Source organism: Rhamphochromis sp. 'chilingali' (assembly GCF_963969265.1).
Source record: "Rhamphochromis sp. 'chilingali' genome assembly, chromosome: 11".
Lineage (NCBI taxonomy): Eukaryota > Metazoa > Chordata > Actinopteri > Cichliformes > Cichlidae > Rhamphochromis > Rhamphochromis sp. 'chilingali'.
This window is the reverse complement of record NC_137938.1, coordinates 19,776,340-19,802,868: the sequence shown is the minus strand read 5'-3', so window position 1 is coordinate 19,802,868 and position 26,529 is coordinate 19,776,340. Positions and strand designations below refer to the sequence as shown.

Below are 26,529 nucleotides of genomic sequence, written 5' to 3'. Positions count from 1 at the left end.
TTGATTTTACCAATTTTATATTTATTATAAAATTGCTCTGAAAGACACAAACGGGACAAACGGCCATCTATTATGGGGCTCTATTAGTAGTTTCCCTGTTCATAACAACTTTGAAGGAGATGATTATTTACTTATTTTAACCCAATTTATTTGGACACAAAATGTGGGGGACTCAATTGTCTCCATAGTCTGCTAGACCTCACCTCTGCTATGTGGAGTGTCCAAACTGGAACGCTTCACTTTTTGTCCTGCTGGTGCTTTTTGGAGCATTTTTAATTGAACTGTCTTATAGAGGAGAGTTGCAGTAAGGCATAGCTCATCTAAGAAGTTTCTGTTTCAGTTTTGGTGAGTGAAATTTTAGCGTTTTATTAGTCTGTCGGTTTATTTAGCAGGTGTGTTTTTGTTTTTGGCCATTATATATATAAGGAAGAGGAGACATGGGTCTTTCCCCTAAATGGTTAGCCCATAAGCAGCCAGGCAGTGTCTCTAATTTGCCACCAGAAGACAAAGGAAACCTTATTAGCTGTAGTTTTAACAGCTAGCATTAGCCACTCATACTGTAGGTAAGACCACACCACATGGCATGCTAGCTTGATAGTGCTACTTGGTATAACAGGCATAAATGAATGACTAATCTGTACTCATTAATCCTCAAGCTTAATCTGCAGAGATACATTGTATGTATAGGGTAGATATATGTCAAAAGTCTAGTCCAGTCTTGCTTTATACAGATAAGAAATATAGCAAAGGTCAGACTGGACCAGACTGGAGCTCTTCCTGGCTAGTTGTCTTAGGAAGCCTTTTCATAGGTTCTGTACATTACCAAGGTTTATCACTCCAATCTCTGATTCATACACTGTCGGCGATGGTGATAGAAACAGTACAACCTTAATTTAAATGGTTGCAAAAGTTACACATATAAATGTAAACATTCTATTTTGATGACACTCTTCGGGACCACTGATTCATTTATTGTAAATGCCTTTTATTTACATAGTGGGAATTCTGCAGATAGCAGTTATTCATTAGCTTTCTGTGCATACTTGTGTACCAAAAATCTTAAAAGTACAACTGTAAAATGTGTATTTTGTGACACTTTTTAGTTGGATATAAAAATCATGCAGCTTCTACTTTGTGTCAGGAATCTTGTCTGTGGATGACTTGATATCAATCATTTGAGATTGGTTTGACATATGCTCCACAGATTACAGGCAATCATTTTTGAAACAAGATTGGCATGATGATGAGCACTTAATGGAACATTGACCTCTTCTGATGACCAAAAGCTATTACATTTGCATGTGGCTTCGTAACAGTAGCTTATTTTCCCAGATATTGATTATGCCTAATCCCTCACTAAATACTTTTTTTAAGGGGATTCATTCATTAAATGTTTCATTTAGTCTAGGACAGTGCTTAATGTGTGACTGAGAAACTTCAAGTACCGTTAATGTACAAGTTTATGCTAATTAATAATATTGTTAACCTTCTAGCAACTACATTTCACAATAAACAGTGCTCAACAAATGTATTAAACCACCACTCAATGTAAGAGTCATGCAGCTGCCCAAAATGATCAGTATTGTTAGTTATCAAAATATTTTTTGTGTGTTTCTGTGATGGTTAATCCACAAATATTTATAACCTCTTTCATTAAAATTTAAAAATAAGATGAAATAAGATAAATGAGATAAAATAAGACGACAAATTACACATTTTTAGTGTTTTAATGTTCTGACTGAGCATTAAAACTGATGTTTGCTGCTGTTTTCTAATTGTGTTTCTTATTTTATGAAAGGTCATGTACTATGTTTGTAATCAATGTATTTAGATGACATTTTGGCACAATTCTGCAATTTTTTTAACATGTATTTATTTTCCCTGAGCCCAAAGATCTTCGTCAGTCATCTTTATTGTCATAAATAGTCTTAAAAATGACAATGTACAATACAGAAATGTCACAAGAAAATGTTACAAAAATACTGAGATGTGATGCATGTTTTATGACAAAAGATTCAACTTTGATATTGTCTCCACTGCACATGAATGAGATATGAAAACACGCAGTAGCTGAGGGTAATCCCCATGTTGGATTCAGTGGTCTTGCTCTTAGCTGAGGTAAGGAAATGTTTAGTTCTTCAGAACTACAAAAGAATGAAGCAAACTGTCAAACAATATTCCTAATGGCAGTTATCAACATGTAGTTATCACTGATTTCAAACATGTCCCAAAATGAAGATGGGTGGTTTTGGATTTCTATAAAACTATTAATATCACTCTTTATATGAGATGACAAGAAAGTATGTTTTTATGTAAATTTTTCTAAATACACAAGCAATTAGAATAAAATATTTTGTGTGTGTTTGTGTTGTAATTCATAATCCAGGATTTCATGCATGAAAGAAAGGCAAATGTTTGCTTGATTCATCCACAGAGAAACAAACCAGGGGAAGAAACACTTGTCCTTTCACCTTTGTCCAATAAAAAGGGCGGGGGGGGGGGGGGGGGGGGGGTTGTTGTTGCCTGTCAGGGGTTTTTTTTTCTTTCCTTTTAATTTAAACAATCTTTGAAACAATCTCACATCAAGTTCCCTTTATCTTCCTTTTTGGACATCCTGGAATATTTCCAAGTGGACGGATCAGTAACATCAATGCCACTTGAAAATGTACAGCTTTGTCTTGTCTTTATTTTCATGTGTCACGTTCAGGATTTTTTCACAGCAGCAGATCTGTACTGAGGTGATGGTTAGATTCATCTCTTTGTCCCTTCACCTTCCCATCCAAAAAAGCTATGAAGTTAACCGTCTTGTTTGAAAGTCTTGCAGTATACAAGTATTCTGCACAGTTGGCAAAAACATTTGTTGGTGCCTTAAGTCGTAACCTTTGTGTCCTCTTAGGACATTTCCCCTGGAGGCAGCATTTATGGTAGCCACTTCGACTTATGTACATAAAGCGAGAGCTTGTCTCCCACTCTACTTCACCTGAGTTTTCGTTTGCTGCCATGGCACATGGCCCTGCAGTGTGAAAGCAGCTGAGGTGGGATTGGCACTTGCTGTGTTGTGCTGAAATGAATGGCTGAGTTAGAAACAGTTGGAGTGTTGCAATTAGTTTGCTGAAGGATCAGGAGGGAGACATTCATTTCACTGGTGCAGAGTGGATTCAGTGCTAGTGAGCATCTCATGCCTGGATGTGTAAGCTGCTCCTTATGTGTCGAGGCGGCGTTTTCTCTTGGCTTTATGTGCATACAGGAAGTACATAGTGTGCCCCGTGGTGATGAAGAACACAGAAATTATAACTAGGATGCCAAAGTGTTGTGGCTGCGGAGCAGAGATCACCATAATGAAGTGAAGCAGGTCCATCAGGTAATTCATGGAGCTCTGCACCCCGTTAACCACTCCTCTTTCTGATTCACAGATGTTCTCCTGCAGAAGCTGAGTCACAGTCAGGTCAAAGGACCAGAGACCTGAAACACAGTAATAGATGAACTGACCTTTATAACAGATGGGCACTGATTCAGCTGCGAGTAAATTTCATTTGACCAGATTAAAATTTGTATTTGTATAACAAAATTACCCAGAAAAGTCACATTTTGGGCAGATTTATGTATTTTTTGACATATATTTCATATTCTACACCAATATTTAAACTCTATGCATCAATAGAAATAAATATCCAAAAACCTTGTATGCAATGAGAAATACATTTTAGAGTTTACAATAGTGCTCTCTGGTGGACTGACTAGGTAATTTTTATTTTTTGTTAAATTGCCTCAAAAAGATAATTATCACTATATATCAGTATATTCAAAATAAATTATTACTGGAATATCTGCCGTGTGCCCACATGAGATGGGCATTAAAAATGGCAATATCACTTGTACATAAGTTTTTCTATGCACTGAATAAGCTCTGAATTTGTGTCTACTCACCAATGCGCGCTGTAATGACACCCAAGAACAGCAGAATAATGGAGATGTAAGATTCTGGAGCTGTGCCGGAGGGAACATTGTCAAAAAGCACCGTGTTGTTGGTCCAGTGGATAGAAGAGCGGTCGGGCAGAAGTGGCTGATTGTTGCCTCCCATCATAGGGTATGTGTGTTTTTGCCTTTGGCCTGTCATCCCAAGCGCTGTAGAGGAATTGGAACTAATGTCGGGCATCAGCAAGCTGAGATCCATGGGGCTGCCAGGGGCAAACACAGAGCACACGCACAGCAGCAAGCAGCCCAGGTGGAGGCAGCTTGAGATGATGCCTGTGTTGACCAGGCCATAGGCCTTCCTGAGCCTGGTGAACATTATTGTGCCCATCAAGCCTGTGATGGCTGACACGCCCATCAGCAGACTAAGAAGAGATCCGCTTATCCCCTGAGTATAGGCATAGCCAGTGGTGATGCAGTCAAACCCAAGCACTGTGGTGTAAAGGAAAGCCAGACCCATTCCCGCGAGGAAAACAGGCTGACGATAGTAGGCCATCCAGCCATCTTTACAGGTGCTCACCAGCCAGCGGAACCTCCGAAAACACAGCGGCAGATCGGTGATTTCCTTGAGGTGCAAGCTTGAATTGCAGTTGCCCTCTGTCAGAGCCTGAGGTCGTGCAACATTGCCTTCTCCTAATGAAAAACAAGAATGGCATCCATCACTTGAGTTCATTAATTCTAAAGGCCTAATCCTCACTAGCTTTTCTGCACCCCCTCTATGCCATGTCACGTTAGCCTCTACATCATTTGTCAAACGCAGTTCATCTACGCTAATGTGTGTGAGTACAAACAGAAATCTATACCATGTGGACCCTTGCATTTGGATGCTGTACACAAACTCAAAACTGTGTTTTAAGATAATGTATGTCAAAAAGCTTTGGTGCTGGATCTTTTTTTTTTTTTTCGGAAAGAGGCAGCTCCCATGAAGATATGATTCCTCATCTTGATATTTTGAAAACAAACATAAGTAACTGAGAAACGGAGGCACACTGTAGTACTGACTTCTCATTCACAGTGTAAGCCTGCCCTAAAGCACCTAAACACTTTTTTAAATCCCACACTAGAGAAATTCACTTTATCCTCCCTTTTGACACTAATGGGGATGTAAGGGCTGTTTTCAGACACCCCAAATCTTTTGCAAAAGTAGTTTTTCTTCTATTAGAAAGAATACAGGTTTAAGGCACTGCTAGATTGGATTCCCTTTTTGATCTATGAAAAAGATCCAATGAACAGTTCATACCTTGTAACCTTTTCCTCTCTATCCTCTGGAGATATGCTTGATCCACTGCAACCGATGGTGGTTTGGCTGACAGAGCAGGGACGATGCGATAAACCCGTGACAAGAAGAAGAACTCCACAATTAGAGACACCAGGTTCCAGCCCAGGATGAATCCACAGCCAACTACGTTGGAGGCAAGGGTCATGACCTGTCCCACTGCTAGTGGAGCCAGGATGTTAGTCACCTGATCTATCCGCCTCATGGTTGCATTCATTCCTTTTGTTAGGAACAAACACAGAGGTTAATGTGTGTCCAGCATCGGAAGCTAAGCAGTAGCCAGTCAATATCTGATCTTTTCTATAGTTCGAGGATCTATCTTCCACAGACAAGCCTCAAATACAAACCAGAATATTCATTAACAGACTGAATGTCCTCACCCGCTAGGTGACCTCGGTTGTAGCCTGTGATGACCACAATCCAGTCCCTCTGAATGGCAATGGTCAGTGCTGTGCTTGCAAGGTTTGCCACATCTGCCAGGACGATCACCACCGTATAACAAACCACCTTGTGTGAGTTTTGCGATGCAACATGTTACTATGACAGCACAGAGTAGCCACAAGCTCAGAGGCAGAGACAACAGGGACACGAGACAGAGGGGACAACAACAGCAATGACTTCTCTGTGTAGTACTCATATCAAGTATATATAACCGAAACACAGCGATTGTGTTGTAGCAAGTATGTAGTGTCTACTCACAGTAAGCCATCCATCCCAGATCTGTTCAATCCTTTGCTTGTATGAGAACACCAACATGAGCACAATGCTACATATTGTCACCGAGATGTTCTGAACGAAAAGAGATGCATGTGCAACTAAAATAGAAGATGGAAAAAACGAATTTCAAATATGCATTTTTTTTTTATGGGGGTTGTAAAAAACGAATGCTAGTCATAACAGATACGAGTCAGTGGCTATGAACCTTGTGCCAGGAGGTTTACACTTGAGACATCTGGCGAATAGCAATTCACCTCCTAGTGGGATAGGAAACCAGCAAATTTCCTGGCCCAAGATTGAAATCCACTGAGCTCTTATCACTGTACCTCGCTATATTACATGTTAGAATTTTCATATGGGTATGAGATTGCTGTGCATACCTTTATTCCTAGGATTGCGATCAACCCAGTCTCCAATCAAAGCCCCAAACATGAGAACTGACCCAGCCACCACCAATCCAAACACCGCAGTCAACAGCAAGTTACGGCCGTACAGTTCAATCAGGAACACAGAGATTGCGAAGTGCCACATGCGGTCGCCCTGTTTAACACATGAGAAAAGTCATCATCGTGTGTTGTGTTGCAATATTTTCATCAGTGTGCTGTGACACAGTGTAAAGAGACTACCTTGCAGTCCTTTAAGTTGCGAAGTCTTACCTATTGCCCCACGAATGTTTCTTCAGGAAATGATTCTTACCCACATTGATAATGCTCCACTGACATAGATGAGAAACTTGGGACCCCTGAGGTAGATAAGAGCTGAACCTTAAAAGGAAATGCATCAAATCAAATAAGCAGATATTCCATTGGCTACAAAGACACTGCACAAATTCTAATTGGATTTTAATTCGAGTTCACCTGGTATACGCGTAGCTTTTTCAGCTTTTGCATCCCGGATGTTGTCAGACTCGAACTCAACCACAACCCCACCACACTGGGAGGCATCTTCCCGCTGCGACATGTCCTAGTGAAGTGTTATCGAACTTGTCACACCATTCTGATGTTGCTGATAGCACAGTGTGTCATATACATGATAACAGTAATATTTAGATGATCACAAATACAGCTGATTTGTTTATCCTAAAAGGTCGCTTTCCTCTTGACGACTACAAAATCCTTGCTTGGACGATTACTGTTTATTTACTTAGTGACAACTCTAGAACAGCACAGAAATGAATATGTGACAATTTGTAAGCAGCTGGTCAAACACTGCATTTTTTTCTTACCTTGAACTTACTTCAACAGCAGTTGAAACGGCACGTCCTTTTGAACTCAGTAAACTTCTGTAGTCAGTCACATCAGGTTTCTTTTTTTCCCCCAAAACTAAAAGAGCCATAAATAATGACCAACATTGGTAGTGCCAGATTGTGAAGCAGAGAAGAAAGTAAGTAATTGTATATGGCAATAATTAAAATTAAAATAGAATTATTATGTTACCTTGCATAGCTCTATCCATACAGACATAAAGCAGCAATAATCAAAGTTAATGGAGGCTCAGTTGTTACCTTTTGTTTTCTCGTTGCAGTCAATCCTTGCTGTTGTTCCTCGACGATGAATCTTGTGCCATGTATCCTACATTGGGATGCTAGTCTTTCCTGAGAGCTGGAATTCAAACTGTAGTAGTTTGAAAGGCTTAATAACATCAGGGTGTTCAAGTGCACCATTGTATGAAAGTGCCAGAAAAGCAGAACAGGCAGGGAGGCAACAAAGGCAGCCAGCATATTCCAAAGCACATGACGCTGGAGGGACAATATCACCGTCCACCCACACCACAAAAAGGTAACTGCGTGTAACTCAAAACACACACACGCACGCACACATGAACATGACTAGTGAGCACATGCATGTAACGCTACTCTCATACAGTCACATGCACTGTTGACATGCAGCATACCTAAAGGACACATCATGCAACACTACATCACTCTTGTGCATGTAACCAAGAGTAGAAAGAAGATTATCATGTAGCAAAAGTTGGGTTGGGCAAATGTGAATGAAATCACAAAATCAGCTCATGTGCTTATGTACATTTTAACTGAAAATTGTTTATTTTATTAATATATGTGCTGATCACAAACTACACATGTTACAGTATCCATCATGCTCCATTCGTTCCTATCCAAACATCAGCACAGGAAATTAACTGTCATCTTCCTTTAATTGAATAATAACACAAACATGAGAGTCAGTTCCAGCCCTTGGTGATCTGTATTCACAGAGATATTGTCATGCATTGAATTGATCAGGCTGCATCTCTGTCTCTGATACAAATGATGCATTTAGGTAAAAAAAAAAAAAAATGATTTTCAATATGTTAAGGATATTATTAGGTGTAATAAGCATGCAAAACCATACCTTAAAAAAGATGGGAAAATGTAAAAATAAGAAGTGGAATCATTTTGCTTGCCTTTTTGTTTTTCAAATGAACATACAGAGAACAAAGTTAATAATGAGTGGCAGGGGTTACTTGTAATCCTGACCACCAATCAAATAACATAGGTCAAGATATCTATTTACAATTCCCCATGATAATACTCATTTGCATATGGATTTTGATTGTCTGTTCATGGTGTAATTCTTCAGGAAGCACATGAATTTATAGAAAGCCACAAGGGGAATGGAGACTACAGGAAGGATCGATAAGAGCACACAGATAACAAAAACCCATTCAGGATAGTGCAGGACATCAGCAAGGGGGAAGTGAACCTGCGGGGTTGATGCAGTGCAAAGTCAGTCTTTGTTCCAAATTTAATGAAGTGTCATAATGGTACATTAATCTGGGTTCCATGCATTGTATGTTGGTTGTTTCTCAGCCTCGATCACAACATAAGCCACAAAAACCACCAGAAGCATGAACGGGCTGATAAAGCGCCACATTGCCTGCCAGTAAATGTTAGGTCTCCGCCCTGTCATCCATTCAATGTCGTCATTAAACCTGTGGGCAAATGGAAACATTTGTAACATTTGTCCTTTTAAAAATACTGTTTAACATAAGCATAATCATGACATACATTGACAATGATAATATCACCTGTTTATTCCAAAGATGAAAGCCACAGCGATGATCTCAAAGAAAGCTATGTTGAGTAGTGGCACGGATCCTACATAACTGTTAAAAATTTCCAGCCAGTAGTTTCCAGAGCCCAAAGTGAAGATTAGGGCCACAGCAAAGGAGATGAGACAGATTAACCCTGTAAGCAAAATATCAGACATCATAAGACATGTGACTATAAACTAAAATCACTAATATAAACACCTTCAGAGAGAACATAAAGGTTTCTTGCAAAAGTAATGCATGTGTTTTGAAATACCAGGTGGGATTTAGTCATAGTCACAATTCTATGTAGAGAGTAATAGATATCTTGCACCTAACTTTATCATCTTTATTTTTGTTTTAATAATATAACACAATACAAACCAGTTTTCTTAGTGCCGTCAGTGAAAATGCAACATTAAGCTGTTCAGTCTTTTTGGTATACCTGTGAAAGCTTCCTTAGGAATCCAGGTGGAACTATGTGTAAATCCAGCAGAGGAGTAAGGACGCCCTCTAGATTTCCAAACATGGAGGACAGGCCGAGACAGAAGAGCATAACAAAAAAGAGGACCCACACCTGCGAGGCTGACATTTCAATCACTGCCTCAGTAAACAAAATAAATGCCAGTCCAGTTCCTGAAGCGCTCTAAGAGTGGGAAATGATATATGATCACAAATACATAAATGCTAATTATTTTTAATATGAGGAGATGTACTACACCTCTTCGAGGAAGGTCTGTAGATTGCAAGCTTTGAGATTGAGACTTTTAACTTCCAAGGGATCGTCTTATTGAGATAGTTTAACCACTCGCCATAGTTTTCAAGAGTTATGTTGCCAACCCCGATGTTAAATGCATTTGTCAGGGTTAATATGTTCCTGATATCAGCAAAAAACAAACAAACAAACAAAAACACTATTAGTATTAAAAGCATTAATATTAAATGAGAAATGTTTGCTTTAATATTGTATCTATGTAATGTTAAAGCTTAAGTTTCACATCATTTTTTTTATTTAACTTACCAGTTTTGGTAGTTGTTGTTGTTTCAATTTGCCTTAAAGCCAAGAATGGCAAAGATAGGAACTGACGCATATATTGATGTAAAACTGTTCACACATCCAACAATAAGGGCATCTCTCTCACAGTTATTCCTGCAAAAATAAAACAAAACAATGTATTGATCAGCATAATGTATGGCTTTTAAAAAAACATTTTCTTTTGGCTTTTCTTACTTCTGAGGATTATAACTGGAAAAAGCAATAAGTCCCCCAAAAGCCAAAGACAAGGAGAAGAAGATCTGGGTGGCAGCATCCAGCCAAACCTTAGGATTTTTCAAGGGTTCCCACTGTGATAAACATTAGTTAGATATCAGATTTATCACATGAAATTATGTTGGTAAGGGGAAAAAAAGTAATAGACTTACATTTGGAGTGAAAAGATATATCAAGTCATCACTTGTTCCAGGGAGAGTCAAGGCTCTGATCAAGAAGATGGTCAAAACAAGATATGGAAAAGTGGCTGTGGCATAAATAGCCTGTTGGGGAAAAGTTTGGATGAACTCTTTTCATCAGTGTATCGTCAAAATAGATTTTTACAGCTTGCAACACTTTTAGGTATTGTTACTTTTATAGGTAATAAAGAAAAATAAATGTTTAGTCTTCTGCTTATCCATCACAGTTACTGCCTTTAATGCAGCCAGTAGAAGTTGAATTTTGACCTTTATTCCAATTTACGGAAGTTTGATCGAAAAATATTTCGAATGCATGATGAAGTGAAAGTAACATGCTGCACATGTGCAACACAACTAACTTATTCAACCAACTGAATGGATGCCACAAACTGCAGTACAGTGAATATGCATGACGACCAAGAAAAACAATGTAGTGGCTATTGAAGGCAATCACTAATGTTAATCAAGAAATCTATAAACGTGAGCCTCTAGACTGTCTGCCAAATCACCAAACAGTCACATTCCATTTGGTTAACAATTTGTGTTGATATATGTTTCGACAAATGGCCAACATATGCAGGGCAAAAGTATGCTATTCCCTCATGCAACTATCTTTTCAAGGTGGAAAAACCTTTATCAAACCTTATTTATCTACCATGCGGGTGCAATAAATGGAGCAAAAAGCTTAATATATCAACATTGGAGACCCAATGGTCTCAATTCCTCTTATGAAGCAGATGTACACGATGCACCAAGCAGATGCAAGACACAATACCAGCTACTGCTGTAAGGACCCACTGGTCTCAATGTTTGGTGTTATGTTCAGGGTTTAGAAATTAGAGATATCATAAGTAATCTGTGGGCCTTTAGTTAATTTTGGCACATATTAATCTATAATATCGTGATGTCAATATTACCAGTATGATTCAGGTTTACTGGGCAGTCCCTCCAGGGAAGTGGACTCTGAAAGGAATGGAAGAAGTATCACAGGATCCAGGCCAAGATCATGTTGTAGAACAGTCCAACCAGGAAGGACACCAGCATCGAAGCCACGCCTGTTTTTAAAAATTCAACCTAATTAACATAAATTATAGAGCGGTGTTAAGTATGACACAAGTTTGCTAATTTTTCGCATTTTTCGAACATCTGGTATACGACCTTTTCGCAAACCAGACGTTCTCACCTACACCTCCCGGATATGGGGAGATTGAACACTCCACACTCCAACGCTTCCCATGCGTAGCCACTGTCCAATGGCCAGTTCCATGTGCAGCAGGGGAAGTCCCTCAAACACCAAGGCAATGACATAAGGAATCAGAAACTACAATCTCGCATTTTTTTCAGTAAGAAGTAAAAAGAAAATAAAAATTAAGGTTGGTTTGATGGTTGAAGGACATTTAGTTTTTGACATTTTGTTATCAGCAGGCAGACCTTTATCATGCTCATCTGCACCAACTAACAGATCTTAACACCAGATACAATTTTTTTAGAGTTTACATTATAGTGAGATTTAGGTAACATTAAAATTTATGGTTATGTTGAAACAAAATGTCTTCAGAAACTTTAATCATTCTCTTCTGGAAATTTAGATCTTGAAAATTATTTTAATATATCATCACTGCAACCAAGTCTTTGCAGTGAGAGCATATGAAATAAGACCCACGTGGAAGCTGAAACCAGAAACCTGTCAGTATTAATGATTTTTAATACATGCATTGTTACTTTATTAAAAATATTATTTAAAAGTGTAAAAGTAGTAACATTTAAGAGCATCTATTATCTATTTTTTTGTTTAATGTCAACATTAAACGACACTGTGTAACAGAGTTCTGCTTACCTCCACCATAGCTCTGACACAGATATGGGACTCTCCATACATTACCAAGCCCAACAGCAAATCCTATGCAGGTTAGCAAATATTGAATTTTATTGTCCCATTTTGGCCTTTGAGTGATCTCTTTCTGCTCATCACTTTCAGCTTCCATGTCGAACATTTGCTCCTTGTTATTTTGGTGTATTTCTAAGGTAAGCACAAATCCTCACATGTAACTCATCGCTCCGTTAGGTCTGATGAAGAGAAGGGGAGAACGTGGGGACTGCTTTATCAGCTTCTTCTAATTTCTTATTGACTGTTAAAGCTATGGGAACAGTGCGGCTTGTTTGATAAAAGTGTTTGTATAAAATGACATGATAAGATGCTGATAACAGAAGCAATGACAGTTGACTGAGCACGGATACCATAAGGAACCCATGAAATAAAACTGTGGTAGTGAGTTTTCAGTTTGTTACATGATACAGTTTATAAGTCTCTACTATTCCAGTGAATGAACATAATGACCAAACTATTACACTGGAAAAATGTACTAGTTCATGAAATTTAGTCTTGTACTTATAGTTTGTTATATTCACACAAAATAATATCACTCACACATTTATTGCAGCCAAAAAGCACATGTAATATAGTTCACTTTATATTAGAGGCAAATAAATAAATAAAAACTTGTAGATTACAGTACGTGTCAGACTAAATCCATATTTATTGTATTTAGCTTTGCAGACCATTGGTATATTGTTAAACTTACTCCAGTTGGACAGACACATGTACCGTAACATGTCAGAGTTTCTAAGTCAGCATCTCCTCCCATTCTTGGCATCTACATTAATTACTACATAACTACTGTTTAATCAAATGCTAGATTGTATCTGTCAGATTATACCTAACCCTACTTAAACATCAACTGCAAGGAATAATGAAGGACTACGAAAAAGTTGATTATAATAGAGGCATCTTATCTTAGGGCCTAGCTGTTCACCAAAATGATGAAATCAGATTGAGAAATTCTCTGTGGAGCAGAGCTGCAAACATATGCCAAAGTAGTATCAGGGCATAAACAGCAACACACTGCAATCCACTGATTTTTTTTCTTTCTTTGTTCTTTTTAAACAAGTTCTCATTGACAAAATATTTTTTCTATTTTTTGTGACTCTGAGAGAGCCATGCACTCTTTATATTAGTGCTAATTAGTATCATCTGGCTGCAGGTTTTTAACCTACATACAGCTGAAACATGCTCAAACATTTTGGTGAGCAGAACATTATTTGATGACCTGGATGACTGAGAACCTTCACAGACATTTTGTGACAGAGTATTTTGCCTTGAGTTTTCGACTGATTTGAGCGTGTTAGCTGTCCTTAATTATTTTATGAAGTTGAAAGTTACAAAAGAGGAAACAAAGAATTTAAGCGTGATGATTTTAATGATTTCCCAAGTGGAGTGTGTGGTGAACTCTTATGAGGCTATTTTACATTACAAATCTATAATCTGCTTTACCCCCAAACAAACAATCTTCAAGAGACTCGTACCTGTTTTTGATAAATCAGCAGGCATGTCTCCAGTGTGAAGGCTCTTTAGCTGGAAGATCGGCACACTCAGAGAGTGAAGAGAGGGAGGAAATTAAATTAAATTCATGATGACAAAATCCAGTTTCATTGTTAAAATAATTTTAAATATGCAGCTTAGATTTGGTGAAACTTTACTGCATTGAAAGAACTCAAACCTCTTATCAGAAATAAGGTCAACACTGCAGGGAAGGCATGAAGTCACATATGCAACCTTGGGAAATTAAAATATTTACTCTGTGGAAAGCAATAAGCTGCACCTTCACAGCAGTATCAATACCACAAACTTCACAGATACAGAACATGTACAAACATGATACAACAGTATGCGGCACTGCTGCCCACCTTCCTCTTGTCGAGTTGCGTTCAGGGTTTCCCAGTACCAGAGGTAATCCACAGGGGAAGCTTCTCTCACACATTTTCACAGTATGTCGCTAAGGCTCATCTTGCAGGCAATTATGGTGGTGTAAAAGAAATCAGCCACCAAAAACACTTATGTGGATGTAGTACAGCCAGTGAATGTTTTAAAGGACACTCTGTAGTGTCTTATATTTGATCTAAACAGGACTATTATACAGTACTACAGTTTTTACAGCATGTTAACATTACATCAGTGATGTTGAACTAAACTTGGAGAAACATCTCCACTATTATAAAGCATTCTAATATATATTTATTTTACATTATAATCATGAGAAATTATGCGAAATTACATTATAACCTGTAAATATTATGTGTTCACAGCCATACATGAGTATTCCTGTTCCAATATTTTATTTTCAAGCAGCATGATTGTGAATAGTTAAACCATGAAAGTATTACCCGTGCCCTTGACTCTGAGTTAGATATTGGAAGCGCCAGATATTTCTGAGACCCACACAAAACCCCACACAGGTCAGCGTGTACCAGAACTTGTTGCCGGTCTCCAGCCTCTTCCACCTCCAGCTCACCCAGCTGCCGATGGGGCAATATCCTGTCCTTCAGGCCTGTGTCGGTTAGTTTTTGCTTCTTTATCAGTGAAACACTGTAGTATTGTGGTGATACAGTAGTTCACTGTTCAGTGCTGGAATGTAAATTGTGGCGCACACTGTGAGATAATATGAACTAGATGTTTGTGATGGATTGACTAGTCCGTGGTGTCATAGAGCATCAACTGGAGGTGTGCTGCCTTTGAAGCTCAAGCTCAGAATGAATATAACGTAGGATATAACGTGAGAGTTAACTGCGGTGTTCTATGATGGAGAGAGGTAAATCCACAGAAGCCACTGCTCGTGTGAGGCTCACTCTTTTATAACATTGGTTGTGTGGGCCTCCCTTAAAGCGTTGATTCGTCCAACTGAAGAAAACAGTTTTTCTGACATAGATCAAAAAATTGTTGAAACTCTGAGAACATATACACAAAAAAGTTTAAGCAAAGTTTAATCTGTCTACACAAAAATAACATTTTTTTAACTAGACAATGTGTAAAATATAAAATATAAAAAACATAAAACCAATGCTCACTTAACAGACATTTTTCTATCATTTAATTGTTAATCTATTACTTAACAACTTAAATACTTAGTGTAGTGTAGATGGCTGTGAGGGAGGTCTTTATTAGCAGGAAAAGCTGTAAAACTTGTGAAAATGCAGTTAAAAGTCCAAGCATGTATGCCCACCTTCATATTTTCCAAAGCCGTCCAGCAGGCCAGATTAGAGTCTTTGCCGGGCCGATTCTGCCCTCGGGCTTATGTTTGACATCCCTGCATTAGTGACAGTGAATAAAACAGGGAATTTAGCGTTGAGTGGCAGTACTCCAGGTCGTTCAATGTTTGACTCAAAGTACAGTTATCGTATGCCTGACTGATTTTAATTAAGACAACACTGATCCTGTGCATGAGCGCACACTCGCCCTCGGTTTCTTAGGCAAATTTACGCCTTGCATGTCACATCCAGTTTCAGAACACCAAGAACCCAACGATGAATCAATGAAACAATCATTTTGAGGCTTCGCAACAGGACTTTACTAACCAACAGACAAGAGTCAGAGTGGCTACATCTGTGTTTATATATGTAGTCTGTGAATGGGACCAAGACCAAAAAGATATTTACACAGACGTGTACTGAGATGAGTGATCACAGCTGGACGAGAGTGCTGGGTTTAATCTATTTAGCATTTACTGTGTAAGTTCATTACGCAGACACATACAACACTTATAACTGCAGACAATAGTTATTAGTTATTATTAAACTCTCTCTCTCTCTCTCTCTCTTCCACAGCGTGTCTTTGTCCTGTATTCTTCTCCTCACCCCAACCGGTCAGGGCAGATGGCCCCGCCCCTCCATGAGCCTGGTTCTGCAGGAGGTTCCTTCCTGTTAAAAGGGAGTTTTTCCTTCCCACTGTCACCAAGTGCTTGTTCAAAGGTGGTTTGATTGTTGTGGTTTTGTCTCTATTATTGTAGGTAGGGTCTTTATCTTAACATTTAAAGTGCCTTGAATTGAACTGAATTGTGCTACATATAACTTTTGATCCAAAATAAGAAGGTAAGGTATGGGCTCCATAGAGTCTATATTAAGTTGACTTCTGTTGCTGTAGGCAATGAGAGCCCCATTTTCTCATCTGCAAGATCAGGTTGGTGAATTAGAGCACTCTTTAGCTGGCAACCTAGTCTAGCTCAGTGGTTCTCAAAGGTTTTTTGTTACAAGGCATCATCTGTGGAAACAAATATTTCTAGGGCACAGATTTACATAGCTGTAGCTTCAGATGATAAATTCAAGGTATGTCGGTTTGTATTCAAAGAATTGCTTTTTTAAATTAAACTAAATGTAAGCTAATCTTTAAAGTTCTTTTTCCAGATTGAAGACTTTGTTGGCTGGATTGTATTTATGAGCTTGAGTGAATAGAGGTTAAAGAGAACTGGAGGAGAGAGAAAAGCACCGTTAAGACACCGAAGAGCTAATGGACAGGTGAAAAAAATGTTTAAAAAACAGACTAAAGCTTGTTTTAGTTTAAAGAGTTCTTTCAGCTTTCTTTTTATTTTGCCTATTGTTTACTGGACCTTGGTGCAGCCCCTCAGTTCATCTACTGTATGAGACAATCTGTTTTAATCCTCCCCTCTTAAAGACCACCCTCCATTTCTCTGTATGTATTATTGTAGGGTCTACATTACAATATAAAGTGCCTTGAGGTGACTATTGTTGTGATTTGGTGCTGTATAAATAAAATTGAATTGAATTGAATTTAAGGCAATTTCTGATTGGCTGCCACTCGAAAACAGATGATTTATGAGCAGCTGGGTGATGCTGCATGGTTTTTAAATGACCATATTAACATCAAACAGACAACAATTTAATGTTTGTCTGGAAAGCCTTGGAGTCCTGGCATTTATGTGGATGGCACCTACTTGAACGAAAGCACTCCTCAGTGGCAGCAGCCTCCTCCACCACAAATCCACCACAAATGCTACTTAGGAACAACTCGAGGAACGTTAAAAACCCAGTGCTTTGACCTGGCCTCGAAGCTTCCCAGATCCCTGTCTAAACAGGCGTCATGGGAGTGCCCGGAACAAGCCCAAACCACAGAGCTATAGCAGAACTTTGCCTTCTTGTGTTTCTTGTAGAAAGCCTTGAAGGCTTGTTTCGTGTATCCCTGAAGGCCCCACCCAACAACCCATACCAGCCAAGGTTGTGCTGCCAACATGCCAGTGTGTAGAGACAGCCCCAGAGGCTCTGTGGCTATGCACTGACAGGTCAGAACTGTTCGAGGCTCAGGGTGGACCTACGCAATGTTAGACAGCTGACTCTAGAGATGTTTGGAGATTTGTTTCATATTTTTCAATTGCTCTAACCACTCCCATGAAGCATCACTAACCAGGGTATAAGCATAAAACTAAGTAATACAGAAATGTACCATAAGGCGTATTTTTAGACAGCTCATGAATTTACTTCTAGATCATACATATTGCTGTTAGATGCATTTTTTTTCAAAATATATGCAGCATTGTGTTTTTTTCTGGTAAAAAAAAACAAGGTTATCATAGTTAACTAAAACTAAATGGGAAAAGAAATTGTTATCTAAAAGGAAAAAAACCTAGACCTTTTGTGAACTTTTAAAACAGCAATTAAAATAAAATAACATTACAGAATAAATCCTTAGTTTAGGTGTTTCTAATTTGTTAACATTTGTTATTACAAACTGCATGATGAGGGTTTAAAGCATCCGTTTATTAAAGTTTGGGTGTCTACAAGGCTGCGAGTCAACTGCTGTCAAAAAGCTCTGTTTATATTGTAATATCTAATTATTTTCCTAAATCTCATCTCTGGCATTTCCCATGAATGAAAAAGTAATAAACATTAAAAGTGAACAACATTAAAACACTGAACCTAAATATTTTAAGCTGAAGCAAGAAAATCCACTCTGGAAACTCACTGAAACTAAACTGAATTAAAAGGTCAAAGCGAAACAAAAATAAAAACTAATAAGAAAACACAAATATGTTATAACTCTGGTGTCCACTATAGCTCTAGTGTGTGTTTGTCAACACCGAGTTGAAGGACTGTCAGCATCCGTTTTGCTTTTTTCCCACTGGAGGCCGCTATAGCGCGTGTAATCCGAGTTTGGCCGGGCTGACTGGGACCTGGCTTGCAGTGTCCCTTCTCAGGCTTTATGCATGAGGAGGGAGCCGCTTCCCATAGACCAGGCGCCAAGTGTAGCAGTGCCGTCCGCAGTCTGCCTCAGCACCTCAACCGCCCGCAATGCCCTTGGACACTGGCGCTCCGCTCGATTCCGCCACGCACTGACTAATCGTGACATCTCAGCGAGTTACTCCGGATCTCTACTTTGGGACTTTTTGCGCACACTGTCCTGACACATCTACGCTGAGTGAAACAAATGGGGAAGGTCCAAGGATAACAGGGTGCAGGATTTTGTTACTGCAGAAGACCTGCCGGTAGTTCGCTGTCCGGAGGGGGGGCTGGCTGCGCCTCTGTCAGAGACCGTAGTGCCGCATCCACTGTTTTGATCATCTAAACTCGCCTTGCATGGATACATCATGGCTACATTTATATGCAGGGTGCAGTTTTTAGATGATACTGATCCATTTAACAGCACCAATTTCCCCGAGCCCACCAGACCGCCTCTGTACACCTTCAGGGAAGATATCCCTCTGATAAATCAGATTGCTGGAGTCCACAGGCTGTTAAAAGCCCCACACAAGGTATGCAACGCACGATTAACCTCTTGATTTTGTTTTTGTGCACGTTTCGTTAAAAGCACGAGTTAAAATGTAACATCAACGCCTAAATTAATAATTAGCTTGAACAGGTCGATTGTGTTACTACCAAACAAAACCAATTCACCAATGAGCAAGCGTCTTAGTAAGCACTTTGTTGATAGGGGATGCTGATGGGGCATAGACGTGCATTCAAATAGTTACTGATTCTCGGCGTGATAGTTCTGTGATAGACAGAATAACTCCAGGCGGTGTAGGCGTAGATTAGATACCTATTATTTGGGGTGGGGGAGGGGCTGCCATCGGTTAATATTTACATCAATTACCCACCTGTGCACTGCCAAGACTTTAGGTGCTCCTTCAAAGTTTGGAAAAAAGTATCCTGTTTGTGGTTGGCAAAGGAGGAGACGCAAACAAATAAGCAAAAAAGACATTTGTGGTTGCAGTCTTAATGATTGTTTGACTTGAAAATCTAACCTCCTCAAAGGAAAAAAAACCCAACTTATTTGTGGGAGAAGGCGACCTATTTGCAGTGTCATAAATGGACAGACTGGAAGCCCATGTGGAGAATTAAAGTAGGTTGGGTCAAATCATGCTCAGTTGGTCAATTCTTGACGGATGGAAAAGGGTAATTTCCCACTTGGCTTGATTAGATCTGTGATTTTGAATTGGCAACATGTCTTCCTAATCAAACGTGTTTTTTTTCTAGCCCCTTTTTTTGTATTTTGACTCTGTTAACCAGCTTTTCTTTAGTCTGAAATAGAAAGGTATTTGTGTTTGATCACCCTCAATTTTCAGGCTCCATTTACTGCTTGGTTTTTGAGGAGGTGAAGCAGTGCACATTCTTTTTGGTTGCAAACAATGGCCTTCCCAAGATCCAAAATGTTGGAGACAGTAGTTGACAAAAGTAGACCTGAAACTCATTTTCTTTTTCTCCCTTTGGATGCCTCCAGAAGTTAAATGTCTTGGCATATTTCTGCCTCTTGATTAGATTTTGTGAAGCCCCATCTACTGACCTTTAAATTTAAACAAATCACAGAGACCATATCATCTGAGGCTGAGTCTTTTTACTGAGCATTCGTCTTAGTCTGGGTAGAAAGTTGCATAAATGGGGAGTTAATTTGGGTCTTTATTCATTCTGTCAGATCAGTGGTACTCCATCTTGTTTGAGTCAAGCTGGTGAGATAAGTCATAGGAGCCTCAGGATGCTGTGGATCACCACAAGCCAGGCTCTCATTCTGCAGCCTACTCAGTCTGACCAGCAGCATGGGATGGGGACGCTTTCCACCGAAAAGGAAGTGGGCAAAATTAAAAACACAAACAAGGAGCTGATGTACTTTGCACCGTCTCAGTTTAGCTGCAGACCAGCTGGACCGCAAAGCAGACAGAGAGGGAGTACCTGTGGTTGGCTGCGCAGGGCCTGGTTAGTGAGATTTGGTCACATGGGCATTGGTGGTTAGCCGTAAGTTGAGGGGGAAGTCCCTGTTCTTCTCGTAAACAAAAACAGTCAGGTGGGTGACGCAACTGCGTCGCCGCGCTTGACCAAGCAGCTCCCTGATTCACACCATCAGACGTTTGAAAACGAGACTTTAGTGCGACCTTGTGAATACAGCAAGGCTGTCTTATCCCTACAGTGCAGGCCATTCTGTTATAAATAGTACGTGACCAACACATGGTGCAGGGGCAATCAAAACAGCTGACATATGCTGTTTTAGGGATTTTACTGTCATTTTCTGTGGGCATTCTCCAGAGTGGAGATCAGTTGTGTGTGCTGGATTGGGTTATACATGGGATGACAACTTGGAAAAGTAGCTGTACAGAGTCGAATATCAGTTTGTAGAAACTGATTTTTATAGCTGCACAAGGTTAATTTTTAATAGTGAAAACTCTCAGTGAGGGTGGGAGACTCACTTGAAATGTGATGGTATGTCTTATGTACAGTACATCATAGTGTAATATAGTTTGTAGTATCTTTTATTCTGCTTGAAGACCATTTTGTATAATATAAATCTGGTATCTTTTGTGCTGCTTCGGTAAAAGGGAGTGATTCCCACCTCACCCAGACATTTGGTTTTCTAGTGAATAATGCATTGTCTTCAGCGTTATTCAGAGTTATTCAAAATATTCAGTTTTTCAGGGCAAATCAATAGCTCATTACTCCTTCATTTACTTTCTTCTCTCTCTGTGTTTTGTATTTTGGGGTTTTGTGGCCCAGAGGCCTTGCATCAGTTTATAAAAACAGAATTTAAGCGAGGTCTTGAAGAATGGACTCTCACTTTACCAATTTCAGTTTGTGGGACAGTTGTTTTTCTGCATTTTTTTGTCCCATAATGAGAAGTTATGTTAAATGCTGCAAAATGTAGGTTCCTGCTTCAGGCCTGTCAGAGCTCCCTTTGAATTTTTTACACATTGTCATGCAGATTTGAGGTTCTCTTAATTTGGAGTGTTGTCTCAGCTCCTTTCAGAGGAACACATCGAAGGAAAAAGTTGCCTTGGACTGGACAGGAAAATTAAGGTTACTGTTGTGGTTTTGTGTTCATGCATCAGGTGTAATGTGTTTTAAATCACTTGCTCTCACAGGAATATCACAAATTGCATCTCCACCTTATCGAGCAAATGTGAAGCTTTTAAAGTGGCCAGATGTTAATCCTCTAAACTGATTTGTAGTCCACTGTGGTTGCTATATAGACGTCTTTACCGTTTTCTGTGCTCTGTCTTCTTCTGCTGGTCAAGTGAATGGCAGCCCCTGTGTGTGATTAAATAAAAAAAAAAAAAAAAAAAGGGTTGTCCTGTCTACATGTTGAGCACTCCGCTGGTCAAAGTTGCAGCTCTGTTAACACACATTACTAGTGAACCATATTCCCTGTTTCCATTAGAGCTACCAAACAGGAAGTGAGTTCATATGTCATCAACACTCTTGACCCATTTTTGGGTCAGAGTGCAGTTTACCATTTGGAGAAATAGCAAGAACCAAAAAATGTCATTTGTTTCCAAACTGATGATCTGTTTGCTTTAAATCAGTGATTCTTGTGCTGGCACCACTTTTTGTTTGTATAAATAAATAATAATAGAGAACTTGTTTTTCCCTTCAGTGCTTACAGCCACACTTTTAACACAATGAGATCAAACTGCAGGCTGAACTGCTTGGCCCCCTCATCGCTGCTTACAGCTAGCTTTCCAAATGTCTTTCCCATCTGGAATATAAAGAAATTTGGAGTGAGATAGCAGTTTTAATTTTGAAATTGCATGGTGTTTATTTTTAGTTCTTTCTGCCTTAACTGCCTTCCTGGTCAGTGGACCACAGTATGGTGGTTGAAGGGAGAGGCCAGACCTCAGTGTGTGAGCAGAGGAGCTTGTGGTTGCTTCTCTGGACTTGGCCATCACAGGGCCACTGTGGGTTCAAGTCCTGGGCAGGAGACAGCTAAAGAAGTCTCTGCCTCTGATAATCTGGTAGCACTTATTCCTGGATTAAGAGCTGTTTAAAGTGCATCAACTTGGCTTGGTTGTACATTGTAATTCCTGTGAAGTAATCCACACTGATTATATAAAGAGCGCCTAAAGTGACACTGGTTAGAGGATAGATTTATGGCTATATGGAAGAAAAGATGGGTGTACAGATGGGGATTAGTTAATGGCAAACTTGTGTAATTCACTGCAAGTTTTTTTTTTTAAAGTTTTTTTTCTTGCCTGTGTTGATTTTGGTCTGCAAGTCAAACCCATGTGTGGGGAATTGCATTTCTTGGTTCCACAGTTGGCTAATTACTGGTTACAGCTGCAGATTCAGCCCAGTGTTTTGTGCAGTTCAGGTTGTGATACAGAGTGAAGCCGAAAGAGTACAAATATTTTGTTTGGTCTTGTTATCTAATCCGCCTTTTTTAGTATGTAAAGTATAATTTAAAGTATAATATATACAGTATAAAATAGCAAAATGATAAATCTACCTGTAATAATGTATTTGGGTTTTTTGGATTGTAATTTAGTGGCATTTGCACAGTCATAATTATAGGGCTTATACAATTCAGTTTAGTTTTATTTATATAACACCAAATCACAAGAATAGCCACCTTAAGGAGCTTTATATTGTAACGTAAAGACCCTATAATAATAGAGAGAAAACCCCAACAATTAGATGACCCCCCCCCCCCCTCCCCCATGAGCAAGCACATGGCAACAGTGGGAAGGGAAATCTCCCTTTTAACAGGAAGAACCAGGCTGCTTGGGGGTGAGGGGTGGGAGACAGGACAAAAGACACGCTGTGGACGAGAGCCATTTAATTATTAATAATAACTAGTAGTTAAATGCAAAGCGGCATATACAGTAAGTACAAAAGAGTGAAAAGAAGTGAGTGAAGGTGAAATGCTCAGTGCATCATGGGAAGTTTGCATTTTCTCCCTGTGCCTGTGTGAGTCCTCTCCAGGTGTGAATGTGAATGGTTGTCGGTCTCTCTGCGTTAGCCCTGTAACGGACTGCCAACATGTCCAAGGTGTGTTCCAGCCCCTCCTGTAACTCTGAAATGGATAAGTGGAATAAAATAGATGGATGGACAAAAAGGCTAACCTCTACTGACTTATGGTCATGTAGTACATATTTTTTTCAAACATTAAGGAAACCACATTTGGAAACGTAAAGTTGACATTCAACAAAAATACGTTGTTTCTGGGATTGTTGAGTTTCTTACAGGTTATTTAAGGCCCAGCTACTGGTCACTCCATACAGTATGATTTAAAGTGTCTTCTCTGTCATGCAACATTTCATATTACTATCCCTCTTTTTATTTTCAAAGGCATGTCAGTCCATAGGCATAAAAAAACAGAAGGGAAAAAAAAGAAGAAATCATGGGCCTAACTTGGGCCCCTATGCCTGGTTTTCCTGTCAGGCCAGAATCTGTCTTGTAATCTGGAGAATCACTTGCTTCCCGCTACCGACTATGTGCAGAATAGATGTGCTTGTTTTCACTCGCAAGTCTTTTTCTATCACGCCCTGCCTCACCTGAAGAACATCTACAAATAAGACTTGCAGATGTCTTGGAAAGGGCACGATCTCCTCACCTGTCTCCTGCGTCAACCCCATGCTTTGCCTCATCCCCCGATGTCTCCTTTAGAAAAATGATATTCAGCTCCGCTTCTACATCTTTTTATATTCCCAATAATCGTTTGGTTTGGGCAGCAAACAAGACAGCTCCGAGCCAGAGAGTGAGTTGGAGAGAGACTGAAAGTTATCCCAACCAACCACATGTTTTGTTTCAGCTCTCAAATATGACACAGTCCTTGAGTGCTGTAGTGCAGTAATGCAGAGTGGCTGAACAGATCAAAGCTGTAATGTCTTTCCCAGGGTTGTTCTTTCACGTTTAATTAAGTTACTGTCATATGCGGAAGGAAATTGAACTGCATCGGACCAGGCAATAACTGGTCCGATTTAAAAAACACATGGTTTTGCATGTTAAACTTATGTTTACATGTGTTGTGCATTAAGAGAGAAATTCTTGCAGGCTGCCTATGTAAGTAGTATTTATGGAAGGGTATCATTGCCTTTGTTGCTTTACAAAGCCCAAGTGAGGGCTGACAAAAAAGACAGGTTACTGGAGTTCAACGTATTTGTACAAATCGTTGTTGGTTTAGACACTCGGATTGTTGATGGTGCAGAGCAGTGCCACTCTCTGCACTCGCATCATATGTTCGCCCTCCCATAATGGTATTTGTTTTCCTTTACTCTGCTTCGCTGTTGGAGCCGCTGTCCTGTGGAGCTGACAGACTCTGAATATAAATAGGTTAATATCTCCAATTTGGAGGTCAACCAGACAAGTGAACAGTCACTCTCATTCTTCATCTCTTTGACCACAGTCTGGTGATGACAACCATTCAAGACCAGACAAATCATACCTCCTCTGCAAAGTCATCATATGTGATGATAGTTTATCAGACAGGAGAGCAGCGAGATAAGAGGCAGCAGACTGCCAAGCTCGTTCAAATCTGCATGACTTCTCTGCAACCTTGCACAGTTTTTCATTGTAGAGCACTGACAGGAGCTGATAAAAGAGCCTTCTGTGGTTCACGGCGAACAGACATAGACCTGAAATATGCTACGCATGTGTCTGTGGAGCCATCGAAACAGCAAAGTTTTTAAAATATTTAAAGAAAGTTACTTGTCTAAAATTCTTACGAGTCATTTGTGTGTAGTTTTAAAGTTGTGTGCCTGCATGGGCGTGAAACACAAATAGTTATTCAAACCCCCTGGATGTCAGTGCCATTTGTTCAGCTGATGTGTGTCATTCAATTCAGAAGCTCCCAAAGCATCTTTCCACTGTCAATGCTCATAAATATCTCTTAACACAGCATTTTGAATACATGCTGACTGTGCCTTTTTCCTGTTTAGCCCGATGACTGTGCCCTTCAGCTGTCCCATAATGGAAGCTACTTGGACCTGGAATCTACGCTGGCAGAACAGCGAGATGAACTGGAGGGATTTCAGGAGGATGGAGGGTAAGATAATAATCGCCGCCATTTCTGTCTCCACTCTCGGCGAATGTGCACAGCCGCCGAAATGAAGAACATTCTCTACACTGTGCTGAATTTAAAAAGCTGAAATAAAACTAGATTCTGGCGTTAAAAAACTTGGCCTTAATATTCCTTGCACTTCAAAAGGTGCTGCTCAGACTGATGCCAGAGCCACTCAGGCTGAAAACTAAAGTGGGACTGGCACGGTCTAGCAGGTGGATACAGTAATGTACGATGCTTGCCAGGTTTTGATTGTCCAGGAATAGATTGTTCCTGTTGCTGTGGTCAAATAGCGGTGCAAATACTTTTTTTTACTTTTGGGGGGGGGGGGGGGGGGGGACTGAGTGATTTTAAAGCTTTTGACTACAACAGTCTGACTTAAAAAAATCTTGACAGTCAGGCATATTTCAGTATAATGTGAGTATTTTTAGTGGAAGAGAGATTTGAAGCAAGACAAGAGGGAAAAGCTATAGTATTTAATCCTTGCCACTGGGAATGCATATTAATAAACATTTTTACTATATTCCTTTGCCTAATTTAATACTATTAAAGGGATTTGTCTAATGATACTTATTTGGATCTAGAATGAATGATCCCTTTTCCGAATGATCCTTTTTTGAACTGTGCCTTCCTCTATTAAAAGAACAGAGGAGAAGGTCTTTACTCCACCTGAGAGTCTCCTAGGAAAAAGAGACTCTGATTTTCCTCACATAGGTTTTGTGAGTCTCTCAAGGGTATTTTATCTGCATGCAGGTCACTAAAATGATCGTGTTTGTTGTATTTTTAAAAGACCTTGCAGTAGTAGCAGTTGCAGGATTTTATAAAGTTGGTTCGGTGGTGATACTGGTGCCCTTTTTTTAGTAGACTGAAAAATCTTGGAATTTCCATCGAATTGATCTATTTGTGTCGAGTGGCACCAAGGTTGTAATCTTAACCACTTGTGTTCTAGTCATGTCTCATGAGTAATCACCCACATCTC

General features: G+C 39.6%; 2 protein-coding genes and 1 pseudogene across 5 annotated transcripts in view; 1 reads left to right on the top strand and 2 right to left on the bottom strand.

The window, feature by feature from the left end:
- Positions 1–2,509: 2,509 nt before the first annotated feature.
- On the bottom strand, positions 2,510–7,522 carry LOC308405668 (ferroportin). The gene is made up of 10 exons (XM_080896369.1): positions 7,470–7,522; positions 7,202–7,287; positions 6,823–6,928; positions 6,662–6,729; positions 6,346–6,505; positions 5,948–6,063; positions 5,629–5,755; positions 5,213–5,467; positions 3,928–4,605; positions 2,510–3,462 (listed from the first exon to the last, which is right to left on the bottom strand). Exons 3-10 carry the CDS (start codon positions 6,923–6,925, stop codon positions 3,203–3,205), a joined length of 1,767 nt encoding a protein of 588 aa, XP_080752495.1. The 5' UTR covers positions 6,926–6,928; positions 7,202–7,287; positions 7,470–7,522; the 3' UTR covers positions 2,510–3,202.
- A 515-nt stretch (positions 7,523–8,037) lies between these two features.
- LOC308405643 (sodium-dependent neutral amino acid transporter B(0)AT3-like) lies at positions 8,038–12,533 on the bottom strand (annotated as a pseudogene). Its single transcript, XR_013974682.1, has 11 exons — positions 12,271–12,533; positions 11,631–11,768; positions 11,151–11,502; positions 10,421–10,531; positions 10,230–10,342; positions 10,020–10,148; positions 9,720–9,875; positions 9,444–9,644; positions 8,996–9,155; positions 8,736–8,899; positions 8,038–8,670 (listed from the first exon to the last, which is right to left on the bottom strand). The product of XR_013974682.1 is annotated as a sodium-dependent neutral amino acid transporter B(0)AT3-like (transcript).
- A 5,967-nt stretch (positions 12,534–18,500) lies between these two features.
- Positions 18,501–26,529, top strand: part of fhod3b (formin homology 2 domain containing 3b) — a 93,211-nt gene continuing 85,182 nt past the window's right edge. Inside the window, exons 1-2 of one of the 3 annotated variants that reach the window (XM_080895915.1) lie at positions 18,501–19,041; positions 25,429–25,535. In XM_080895915.1, coding sequence (XP_080752041.1) covers positions 18,877–19,041; positions 25,429–25,535 — 272 coding nt within the window. In that variant the 5' untranslated portion in view covers positions 18,501–18,876. The remainder of the gene's footprint in view (positions 19,042–25,428; positions 25,536–26,529) is intronic. The other 2 variants (XM_080895916.1, XM_080895917.1) reach the window with 2 other exon arrangements.

Coding starts and splice junctions, on each gene's coding strand:
- LOC308405668 (XM_080896369.1), bottom strand. CDS start 6,925: ATGTCGCAGCGGGAAGATGCCTCCCAGTGTGGTGGGGTTGTGGTTGAG. Junction 6,730..6,822: donor AAAAGCTACGCGTATACCAG/GTGAACTCGAAT, acceptor TTTCCTTTTAAG/GTTCAGCTCTTATCTACCTC. Junction 6,064..6,345: donor TCGCAATCCTAGGAATAAAG/GTATGCACAGCA, acceptor CTTCTATTTTAG/TTGCACATGCATCTCTTTTC.